Genomic DNA, 12723 nt, shown 5'->3' on the forward strand with positions numbered 1-12723 from the left:
GAAAGGTCTTCGCCTCATTATAACCGCGCCCTGCAAGTTCACGCGCTCTGGCATCGACAGAACAGTCGATATGAAACTCATCACGCTACGCTTCAGCACACACGAACCATGACCCGACCTTCCTGAACCTCGGATCTGCTGAGCTTCTGATACTAGAACATCAGTGCACTTATTTCAGCCCTGTTCCACGTCCCAAACGTCAGGATGTTTAAAAAAGAGGATAAATTAAAGGGTTAAAAATAAAAGGTGAGTGAGAGTCGTTATGCTTTTAATTCTGAGACGTTTGAGCTACACACCTACATCCTGGTTCAGGTCTCTTAGCATCCATCACCATCTAATATTCAGAACGTCCTTTAAAACATCTCCAGCACCCAAACCCCCTCCCACCACCCCCTCCCGCATCCATCCAGGGCCCCTGTACAGCGTTCGGGCCCCGTCCGTCCGGCCCCTGCATGTCTGTGCCGAGGGTGCGGGCGTGTCCATGCTGTGCTGGTTAGTTGATCTTGTCCTGGAAGATGTAGAGGTTGTTGGTGGCTGCCACGGCGATGATGTTCTCTGAAGGATGCCACGTCGTGTGCAGGATCTTCTTGCTGAAGTCCAGACTGTCCACGCTGATCTCGTCTTTGCGCCGCTTGCCGCCCACACAGACTTTACGTGGCTTCAGGACGGCTCGTGGTTTGCTGTTTTCTCGCGACGCCTCCAGAGTCACGTCTCGCTTTGTATTGCGATCGAACATTCGGAAGAAGTTGTTGTACGAACCCGTCATGATCATGCTGCGAATCATGAAGAACATTTACATGATTAAAAACACCGGCTGATTCAGAACCAACAAATATCAGTAACCCTAACCCTATCAGTGTCACCATCCAAGCTAATCTGAAGTTTAGAAGATCAGAACGTGCAGGTTAGTTTCTGTTTAAGTGCTTCATGAAGGTGATGAAGGTCTTTAATTGTGAAGATATCGAGCACTGATTAAAATAACCCTAATTTACACCATAGTATCAGGACAAAAACCAAACCATGACGTCCAAGGAAGCTTCTGTGGAGCTCCACTCTCACACTGTGACAAGGATATAAACAATATCTGAGAATTTGAGGGTTCCAGGAGCATCTCTGCATCTGGGCCTGGGTTAGGGGAGTAAACCCTAACCCTAACCCATCTGTCCCATTAAAAGAGCTCCAGTGGTTCAATGCAGAAATGGTAGAACATCGGCCAGACAACCATCTGTTGCTGCAAAGTTAAAGGTTGCCTTCAATGTTTTACACCTGTCAGCAATGGGTGTGGCTGACACACCTGAACTCAACAGTTGGAGGGACTGTCCACATACTTTTGGCAGCACGTGTATTTATACAGTGAACGCCAGGATGTTTAAGGTCTCGGTTCAACACCTCAGTTGATCCACCAGGGGGCGACAAACACTCATCCTGCCACTCAAACATGAATTTACACATACAGTGTTGTTCAAAAAAATAGCAGTCCAACATCATTAACCTGATAAATCACTGTTTCTACATAGCAAAAAATTTACTTGAAAGTGTAGTAGAGTAATGAAAACCCAACAATTAGGACATGCATGCCACTCATTCTGAGTAACCGAAGCATTGATTGAAAGGGGGTTGTTCAAAATAATAGCAGTGAGGAATTCAATTGGTGAAGTCATTCATTCTGCAGAAGAACGGGAGTCAATTTTGGCCCTTATTTAATGTAGGAGGGGGGCAAATGTTGCACAGGTTGGTTATAGCACATTTCCTTCTGAAATACTTGGTAAAATGGGTTGTTCCAGACATTGTTCTGATGAACAGTGTACTTTGATTAAAAAGTTGATTGTAGAGGAAAAAACAAACAGAGAAGTGCAGCAAATTATCGGCTGCTCAGCTAAAATGATCTAAAATGTCTTGAAGTGAAAACCAAAACCTGAAAGACGCAGAAGGAAGTGTGGAACTGCTGTTCGAATGGATCGAAGAATAGCCAAAATGGCAAAGGTTCAGCCAATGATCACCTCCAGAAAGATCAAAGAACATTTGAAGTTACCAGTGAGTACAGAAGATGATTAAGTGAAGCCAATTTACCAGCAAGAACTCCTGCAAAGTCCCGTTGTTAAGAAAAAGACTGAATGGGTTCAAATTTCAAAGGAACACATTGACTGGTCCAAAGAGAAATGGCTCAACATTTTGTGGACTGGTGGAAGCAAAATTGTTCTTTTTGGGTCTAGTGGCTGTAGACAGTATGTCAGACGACCCCGGAGCACTGAATTCAAGCCACAGTACACTGTGAAGACAGTAAAGCATGGTGGTACAAAATGATAATATGGGGATGTTTCTCATACCGTGGTGTTACACCTATTTATCACATACGAGGGATCATGGATCAGTTTAAATATATCAGAATACTTGAGGAGATCATGTTGTCCTATGTTGAAGAAGAAATGTCCTTAAAATGGGTGTTTCAACATGACAATGACCCAAAACATCTTGGTTACAGACAAACAAGATTGAGGTAATAGAGTGGCCAGCACAATCCCCTGACTTCAATCCCATAGAGAACTTGTGGGCTGAAATCTGAAACGTGTTTTTTTAGGCAAAACCCAAAATTGCAGAAGAACTGTGGAATGTCTAATCATCCTGGACTGGAATACCTGTTCAGAGGTGCCAGAAGTTGGTCGACTCCATGCAACACCGATCTCGGAAACAATTGTTATACCATTAAATATTAGTTCAGTAATTTAAAGTAAAGTATTATAGTGATTTTGTGCTTTATTCACTTTTTTTAAATCACTGCTATTTTTTGAACACCACTGTAACGAGGAGCCAGTGGGTGCTGCCAATCCACCTACAGGAATTTAACGGTGAGATTATTACTGATTAATGAAGTTAAAGTTTAGGTTAAGGTTTACAGATTTCTGAGTGGCTCTTACCTGTCTGATCCATTCCAGACGCACTCAAACTTATCGAAGATGCAGTCGTTCTCATACAGTGAGCAGAGTTTACTCCGTAAATAATCATGAACCTGAACGAGAAATAAAAACAGCCAAATTTATAAAAGACGCCAAGAAGTTTATCTTTTTTACAGAGTCTGTGGAGCCTCACTGATCCGTTAGTAAGCATTCTTTAAACCTATTCAGCCGTGAAGTTGTTCATGACGTCCTAAATCCATCAACACTTGGATTCATCATAACAAAGTTTAATCTGATTATTTATTTTCCTCCCAATTTAGTCGTATCCAGTTTCCCGATGGTATTTCCCCTCTACTGCTGCAGACCTCCACTCCTGACTTAAGAAGGTTGTGACTAACACACGCCCCCTCTTTTTATACAGAGATCCGTATCGCGCATGGATAGTCACGCACTGATCTCCATTTTCCCCTGTGTTTGTGTATCTCAATCAGCCAGCAGAGGGCGTAACTGCAGCAGTTATGAGGATCTCTATTCAGCCATTGTCCCGCCCCCACCGTGTGTCTGTGTGGGTGCCTGGCTGGTTGATAGCAGAGCTGAGATTTTAACTTGAGATCTCAGCACTGGTGGGTTAGCGTGTTTTACCACTGCGCCACCTAAGCGCCAGAACGAATTTCATTTTGAAACATGTGGAATTTGTTTCACTACAGTAAATATTTCTACAGAATGATCAGTAAGTGTTTTTAAGCAGGTGAGGATGACAGGATCTCAGTTCTTTACCTGATAGGTCTCCAGAGGTTTGCTCTCCATGTTCAGGTCCCACACTTTTACCGTCAGGTAATCCCGCGTCATCAGGTAGCGGCCGCTGTGGCTGAACTTAACGTCTGAGATGGAAGAGATGATTTCTGAGAAGAAGGAGCGATTACTCGGGTCTTCTGGCTCCTCAAAGACTGTGAGGAGAAAAAAGAGGAAGAAAGTGATGAGAGACACGATAACATCTTCAGGTCTCACAAAGCACAAGCTGATGAAGCTCCAAACATGGATTATTTATTCTGAACCAGGTTCATCCATCAACACTCGGAGTCAAGGGTTCAAACCACCATTAGGGCCAGTCGTGTAAGAGCTTAATGAGTCAGATTAAACATCACCTGTCATATCACAAATCCATCTACCGGCAGGTCGTGCTGCTTGTGGTTCAGTACAGAGGAGAAAAATGGTGCAAATTCATTTTTCATAACATTTATTCTTAGTTTTGCGGTTAAGATACTGCACATACTGCACTGGTAATCAGAAGGTTGCTGGGTCAAACGCAACCACCGCCAGGTTATCACTGTTGGGCCCTTAAACAAGGCCCCTTAATTGCTTAGACTGTATACTGCAAGTCTTTTGAATAAAAGTGTCTGTTAAATACTGAAAATGTAAATATTCATACATATATCTTGAGATTAATTATTATTTATTATTACTTAGTGTGTAAACCAACAAGCAGTAACACACACACACACACACACTGCTATTATAAAACTGTATTGCAGAGCTGGACTGGGATCATTATTAAATTCTGGTCTAGACTTGCCCACCTCAATCATCACACTAATTTACTTTAATCCACTAAATTAATCCCACACCGTGGTGTAGATAATAGAGTGGGTGAGTCTGCTGGTGTCCACATTGTTTTGTTTGGCGTGTTTGGTTTCCTCTCGTCTCTCTAATATGCTGGACTGTAACACACCTCATGGTCTGTTGTCCAATTACTTTCGTTTATCATTTATAGCTCCTGATTAGTTCCTGATTGGTGTTTTAGTGCCCATTACCTGCCCCCAGACTTCAGTACACGCCCGTACACGGGGGACGTGAGTGACCGTGACACTGAGCTGTAAATCAACACCAGGTGAAAAATAACTGCTGTGTGTGTAATGCGGGGGGTGTAGGGGGTATGAGGGGGTAAATTCTCTCACTCCCCATTACAACACCAGCACAATGTAAATGAACTGTCCACGCGGGTGTGTGCACCGACGAGCACGTCCACAAAGATCTGAACATTCCACCAGCAGTTCCTCCACACGCAGCGTCTCAGCTCATCCATTATTCACACGCCGCTGCTTAAACATCAGCACACGCAGTCATGATCCCGATTCATGCCGTCTGGAGGAGACGAGACGTCTGAAGGAGGTTCAGGAGATTCATCAGGGTTCAGTTATCGATGCACGTTTATGGACTGAAATATGAACCTGGAGGTGGGGGAGTCTGAGTCTGGAGCAGAGCGATGCTAAATATTAGCATAAGCTTCACCCCCCCCCCCCCCCGTCCCCTGTTGAAGAGGGAGGAGGGTTAATCCCTGTCACGCCTGACACACGGTTCAGTCTCCTGAGGAAAGATCCGAGTCTCTGCTGCTCCTGCATTTATAATGTCTAAGTCTGAAAGGTTAGAAACATCCTGTAAGGTGCTGAAGGTCCTTCAGAGGAATTTATGATCCCATCGATGGTCCTGAGTGAAATTAAACCGAGGGAGACGCTGGTGATAACTAAACAAGAACAGTCAGTGCCATCAGGAGGGTTTAGGTTTCTGATCCAGAACCTTCAGTGAAATTCTTCATTTATTTATCTGTAGTTCCTACTGATCCTGGTCAAGAGGCCAAATCCCAAAACCACAGGGTGCAGAGTGAGCTCCGCCCCAGACACGCAGGTGATTACACACTTATTTACACCTACAGTGAAGGTCAAAGGTTTACATGGGCAAGTCGTAGCCTAGTGGTTAAGGTACTGGACTAGTAATCAGAAGATCGCTGGTTCAAGCCCCACCACTGCCAGGTTGCTTCTGTTGGGCCCTTGAGCAAGGCCCTTAACCCTCAATTGCTCAGACTGAACACTGTGTAATGTAAGTGGCTTTGGATAAGGGCGTCTCCTAAATGCTGAAAATTTAAATGTACATACACGCGTAAGAGATGGTTTTTTTGCATCCCCCCCAATTTTCCTCCCAATTTACACCGATCAGCCATAACATTAAAACCACCTCCTTGTTTCTACACTCACTGTCCATTTTATCAGCTCCACTTACCATATAGAAGCACTTTGTAGTTCTACAATTACTGACTGTAGTCCATCTGTTTCTCTACATTTGTTACTTTGTTACCCCCTTTCATGCTGTTCTTCAATGGTCAGGACCCCCACAGGACCCCCACAGAGCAGGTATTATTTAGGTGGTGGATTATTCTCAGCACTGCAGTGACACTGACATGGTGGTGGTGTGTTAATGTGTGTTGTGCTGGTATGAGTGGATCAGACACAGCAGCGCTGCTGGAGTTTTTAAACACTGTGTCCACTCACTGTCCACTCTATTAGACACTCCTACCTAGTCGCTCCACCTTGTAGATGTAAAGTCAGAGACGATCGCTCATCTATTGCTGCTGTTTGAGTCGCTCATCTTCTAGACCTTCATCAGTGGTCACAGGACGCTGCCCACGGGGCACTGTTGGCTGGATATTTTTGGTTGGTGGACTATTCTCAGTCCAGCAGTGACAGTAAGGTGTTTAAAAACTCCAGCAGCGCTGCTGTGTCTGATCCACTCATACCAGCACAACACACACTAACACACCACCACCATGTCAGTGTCACTGCAGTGCTGAGAATCATCCACCACCTAAATAATACCTGCTCTGTGGGGGGTCCAGGCGAGTTCATATGCGAATCAGCTTTGTGTACGGAGAGACACACCCTGATCAGCATTATTCCTCGACTCTGTGCAGCACCATCAATCAGCCAGCAGAGGTCGTAGTTGCATCAGTTATGAGGCCCATCTGGCTCCCTACCTGTATGAACAGCAGCCAAACGTTGTTCACGTAGCCGCCCAGCCTCCTGGTAGCAGAGCTAAGAATCAATATGAGTTTGAGATGTTGCTGCGCCATTTCAATGTTTGTTAATGAACGGAACAACTGCAGCAACCCCCCCCCCCCCCCCCCCACTCACACTTGGAATGGGTGTCGCAGAGGGCGGCGGCTCTCATGTCACACAGGCGGATGGAACCTTTACTGCTGCTGTAGACGAAGGTGTTACACTGATGAGGATGGAACTCGGCCGCTGTGATCACCTCCGTCAGCTCCTCCATGTTGGTGGGTTTAATGTCCACAATGTCTGAAGAACGCTCAGGAAATTCATTCACTCATAGTTTTACCCCTTGGTTTTATCCTGGTCAGGGTCACAGTGGGTACAGTTTTCTAGGCAAAAGGGAAGAAACACCCTGGACAGGTCACCAGTCCAACAGAGGGCAAACACACACACACACACACACACACTCGGGGCAATTGAGTAGCTCCAGTTAACCTGACTGCACCTTTTTTGTACTGTGGGAAAAAACCCACGGGAAGAACATGCAAACTCTCCACAGAAAGGACCCGGACAGCTCCACCTGGGAATCAGCCAAAGTGCGTCCAACATCAATATCAAACACCATCATGACCAATTTTGTGTCTCCATTTCACCTCACTTACACATGTTAGTACTGTGGGAGGAAACCCACAAGGACACAGGGAGAACATGCCAAACTCCACACAGAAAGGACTTGAATCACTCCACCTGGGAACTGAACCCTGGATCTTCTTGCTGGGAGGTGACAGAGATCTAATATAAATAGACTGTAATAAGTAGATCCAGACCCAGTAGAATAAGTTGATAGTGTTTTGGACAGTAGGCGGTGTGGAAGCTGGAGAAGGATACTGAAGCTCCGGTTGGTGATCTCCAGGTTCCACAGGTTGATCCTCAGGTCGTCGGTGGACATGTACGTCTCATAATCGCTGTTCACTGAGATGGAGTTGATGTGGTACGTGTGACCGTTGGCGAACACTCGTCTGGGCGTGGCCTCCACCATGAGATCAGTGGGACAGAGGACTGGTACCTGAACCCACAGAGTAAAACACTGAGATTTAGAACCGATAAGCAGAGTTACGTGTCATGATTATACACATTTATTCATTTATAAATAAAGAAATAAATCATAGTTAATAAATATGAGGGCAAAATAAGGGCTGATTTTGGTAAGAAATAGTGATGCTGGTTCAGCTTGTAATTGAGTTTTCTTGTTTTTTTGGGCGCCTCTGTCTGTTTATTGATCTATATTTTATTGTTTAGGTCTGATGATGGTGAACCAAAAGTCATTTATAAAGCTCTGATCTGATTGGTTCAAATCAGTGCGTCACATCAACTAAACTGTAAAACTTTAGCCTTGTTTGGTGATGTACAGCTGAGCTGTGAAGTACAAAATAACCACGACTAGAAACCAGTGAAGAAAACAGCTGGTTTATACAATCAAAATACTTATTTACTGTATAAAACATGAAAATAAAGTCTGTATATCACATCACACAGTCCTAACAACAGCACATCATCACATTCCAGATAAAAATGATTAAAACAATCAACAGGAACAATTTTACATTTTATATAACCACATGAGAACAAACCTTCACCACTTTTAATCTTACGTCCTGATTAATAAGTAAATCAGAAACTGAATTTATGTGAATAATGAAGAGAAAAGGATTTGTCCTCTTTTAAGTCTCTCTGAAAGACGTTTCCTTTTCAGTCAGTATTTCTGTCCTTCTGTATGTTTGGGTGTTTTTTCCTCCCCTTCTTTTGTAAAACCACATTGAGATTGTGAAAGGCACTTTAAATCAAACATTATTATTATTAAAATAATTTAATATATTTGTTAAACAACACTGAGAGCTGACGGTTAAAATCAGACAAAACTGCACATTTATAAAGTAAAACACTGGAGTAAAGAGATTTACTGATCAGGATTTAAAGTTTAATTCTTTTACTTTCAGCTCCACGACACTAATTCAGCTTTGACGTTTGTAAATCTGACCATGCACTGGAGCTGCGCCAGCCTGCAGCGCCACCCTGCAGCGCCACCCGCTGTGCCAACCTGCCACTGTGCCACGTCTATTGTGTGATGCACTAAAGCCCCTCCCGCAGGTTTATTTACACCATGCAGATGTCGAACACGTCTGGGTCCAAAACGCCCAGTTTTTTTAGCAGCAGGTCATCGTTCCTGTAGTTCCTCCTCCTAAACTCACAGCTTCTCCTCACAGCGTGGAGCTTCAGTCCTTCATAACTGTTAGCATTAATGCTAACACACTGCCTGAGACGTGAACAATCGTCCGAGCGTCTCATTCATTCAGGTACAAACACAGCAGCTCAAGACTGATGGAACCTCTGACACTGATATAAAGAAGAAACCTGCACTTACCCTATCCCTAACCGTTTACTAACCTTAACCCTTCACTAACCAAAACCACTTACTAACCTTAACCCTTCACTAACCCTGACCCATCTCTCACTATGCTCACACAGAACCAAATGCAGGAGAACCTTCTCCTCACAGACACTGATCTACTGATCTATAGCTGAGTGGCACCCACTGTACCAGCTCTGCACCCGCTGTACCAGAGCTGTACCCGCTGTACCAGAGCTGTACCCGCTGTACCAGAGCTGTACCCGCTGTACCAGAGCTGTACCCGCTGTCCTGGCTCTGTACCCGCTGTACCAGAGCTGTACCTGCTGTCCTGGCTCTGTACCCACTGTACCAGAGCTGTACCCGCTGTACCAGAGCTGTACCCGCTATACCAGAGCTGTACCCGCTGTCCTGGCTCTGTACCCACTGTACCAGAGCTGTACCCACTGTACCAGATCTGCACCCACTGTACCAGATCTGTACCCACTGTACCAGCTCTGTACCCACTGTACCAGCTCTGCACCCACTGTACCAGATCTGTACCCACTGTACCAGATCTGTACCCACTGTACCAGATCTGCACCCACTGTACCAGATCTGTACCCACTGTACCAGATCTGTACCCACTGTACCAGCTCTGCACCCACTGTACCAGATCTGCACCCACTGTACCAGATCTGCACCCACTGTACCAGCTCTGTACCCACTGTACCAGATCTGTACCCACTGTACCAGCTCTGTACCCACTGTACCAGCTCTGTACCCACTGTACCAGAGCTGTACCCACTGTACCAGATCTGCACCCACTGTACCAGCTCTGTACCCGCTGTACCAGCTCTGTACCCACTGTACCAGCTCTGTACCCGCTGTACCAGAGCTGTACCCACTGTACCAGGTCTGCACCCATTGTACCAGCTCTGTACCCACTGTACCAGATCTGCACCCGCTGTACCAGCTTTGTACCCGCTGTACCAGATCTGGTTAACTGAGGTGAGTGAAGCCTGCAGGTTTAGATGTTCCTCTGGGTTTGTTTGTGACCTTCTCCATAAATCGTTCTTGGGTTCTTGGTAACACTTTGGTCAACCAGCTGCTGTATTCATGGATAATGGCTCTCACTGTGGTTCACTGGAGTCCCAGAGGCCTGTAACCCTTTCCAGACTGGTAGATTGTAAGGACTTTGTTTTTCATCTGTGTTTGAGGGTTAGGGTTACCACAACCTTTACTGTGGTGATGTTAGCACTAGTGTGTGTGTGTGCTGTTCTGACCCGCAGTGACGTGATGGTGGCAGGATCCCGGATCCGTCCATCCTCGTCCTTCAGATTATAACCTTCAGGTCTTTTATCTCTCTCACTGATCTTCCACAGCTTCACTGTTTTATCTGGAACACACACACACACACACTATTATTATTATTATTATTATTATTATTATTATTATTAGTGGTGTTCAATAGTACAAAATCACAGCACTGTTTACATGTATTTATATATATTTAGATGCTGGTGTTAATTAATTATTAAGATTAGTAATTAAAACCTAAACTCAGAGTAATAATCTCTGACTGAATGTGTTTTATAGGAATAGTCCCTTGAGGTTTTGCGGCCACTGTTCCACCACAGTAGATAGAACCATGTGTTCTGTTTTAGCTTAGTTTTAACCAGTATTAACTAGTATTAACCAGTATTAACTAGTATTAGCTTCATTCTGACCTGGTTAGATCGCTGAACTCACCGTTGGTGGAGAGCAGAAAGTACGCAGCGTTCTGCTGAGGAAGCCATCGGATCTTATTGATCTTCTCCTCGATCTCCAGACTCTTCAGGTAGTCGAACTCGGGCTCGTGGCTCTGGAAGGTGCTGTAAACGTTGTACTCACCCCGCCGCTGAGGCTGAGTTTTACTCTACAGCACAGACAGGAAGAGGAAATAAAACCGTTACTGAGGGAGCAGATAAATACGCTGTGTGTGGATTAACTCACCGCCGACAGTCAGGAACATGTACGATGTGATGAAGAATCATAATAAAATCATAGATTCACGTCAGAACTCAGGATCAGTGATGGACCATCAGCCTGAGACGTGTAGTGATGAACAAACGTGTTCATCAAGGTCTTAAAATCTCAATATTTCACTAACACCTGAGCTTACGATTTAATTATCAGTAATTAAATTAAACATCTCTTAATGGGCAGCTGTAGCCTAGTGGTTAAGGTACTGGACTAGTAATTAGAAGGTCACTGGTTCAAGCCCCACCACTACCAGGCCCTTAACCCTCAATTGCTTAGACTGTATACTGTCACATTACATTTTACATTTTCAGCATTTAGCAGATGCTTTTATCCAAAGCGACTTACACAATGAGCGGAACACGATGAGCAATTGAGGGTTAAGGGACTTGCTCAGGGACCCAACAGTGGCAACTTGGTGGTGGCGGGGCTTGAACCGGCAACCTTCTGTTTACTAGTTCAGTACCTTAACCACTGAGCTATCACTGGCCCACAGGACTCACAGTACCGTAAGTCGCTTTGGATAAAGGCGTCTGCTAAATGCTGAAAATGTCAAATGTTAATGAGCTTAAATTTCCCATGAACCAGCCAGGTGCAGGTGAAAAGAAGTGGTTGGCACTGCACATGTGTTGGAGGAAACTGGAGGAAGATTGAGGAGGAAACAATTAAGAACTCCCAGATAAAACCCTCGGAACAGACAGTGACCTGAAGCACCGGTGGAACCCACGTCACCAAGACGTCACCTCACTGATCATGAATTTCTCTGGTGAACTTCTGACTGAGTATATTGTGTAAATTATTACTTGAGTAAAATGATGATTTATGTTTCCTGTATAAAAACATTTCTGCTGCAGGATGAAGTTTGAGGTTCTGCTGTCAGTTTGGCATGTTCTGTTTGTGATGAGCACAGAGGCTCGGTGGGTAGCACTGTCACCTCACAACAACAAGGTCCTGGTCCTGTTTGATTCCCAGGTGAAGCAGTCAGAGTCCTTTATGTAAGTTTTTATGTTCTCCCCGTGTCTGTGTGGGTTTTCCTCTGGGAGCTCCGGTTTCATCCCACAGTACAAGACCTGCAGTCAGGATAGCTGGAGAACTGTGTGTTTTCTGCCTTTCCAATAAATTGGACCCACCACAACCCTGACCAGGATCCAGCGGTGGTAAAACAGTGACTGAATGTTTGTGAGGAATTGACTATATTTACTTAGATAATTAATTTCAGTATAAAAGTGAAGATGTGTGTACAAGGTTGGAGGTTCAGGAGCATCTTCAGCTTGTCCCGAGTGTTTCTTGGGGTTTTGAACTCATCACAGTCTGGACCTGGATGAAGCAGTTGCTGAAGATGAATGAATTCTGAAGGTTTAGTTTAGCAGAGGAATTAAAGTTTAAAACACGGCGTAAATAAAAACGCTCCTTAAATAAAAGTTTAGATTTATTTACAGTCGGAGCTTTAAAATCTACCGGCCGTTTTTTGTGTTGACGACACGTTTGATTTGCTCTACATACCGAGATAATCGTAAATCGTAATACTGAGTGATATTAATTTAGGATGGTGTGGGTGTGTGTGTGTGTGTGGGGGGTGCTGAATACAGATCAGTATTAT

At 44.6% G+C, this 12723-nt stretch overlaps 1 protein-coding gene across 2 annotated transcripts in view; it reads right to left on the reverse strand.

Moving 5' to 3' along the window:
* Positions 1-400: 400 nt before the first annotated feature.
* Positions 401-12723, reverse strand: part of LOC134319632 (serine/threonine-protein phosphatase 2A 55 kDa regulatory subunit B beta isoform-like) — a 47126-nt gene continuing 34803 nt past the window's right edge. For both annotated transcript variants that reach the window (XM_063000925.1, XM_063000926.1), the window contains exons 3-9: positions 10854-11019; positions 10388-10500; positions 7604-7781; positions 6857-7021; positions 3672-3841; positions 2916-3007; positions 401-773 (exon numbers count right to left, since the gene is read on the reverse strand). In XM_063000925.1, coding sequence (XP_062856995.1) covers positions 494-773; positions 2916-3007; positions 3672-3841; positions 6857-7021; positions 7604-7781; positions 10388-10500; positions 10854-11019 — 1164 coding nt within the window. In that variant the 3' untranslated portion in view covers positions 401-493. The remainder of the gene's footprint in view (positions 774-2915; positions 3008-3671; positions 3842-6856; positions 7022-7603; positions 7782-10387; positions 10501-10853; positions 11020-12723) is intronic.

The sequence above is a fragment of the Trichomycterus rosablanca genome, chromosome 8 (genome assembly GCF_030014385.1).
Source record: "Trichomycterus rosablanca isolate fTriRos1 chromosome 8, fTriRos1.hap1, whole genome shotgun sequence".
Lineage (NCBI taxonomy): Eukaryota > Metazoa > Chordata > Actinopteri > Siluriformes > Trichomycteridae > Trichomycterus > Trichomycterus rosablanca.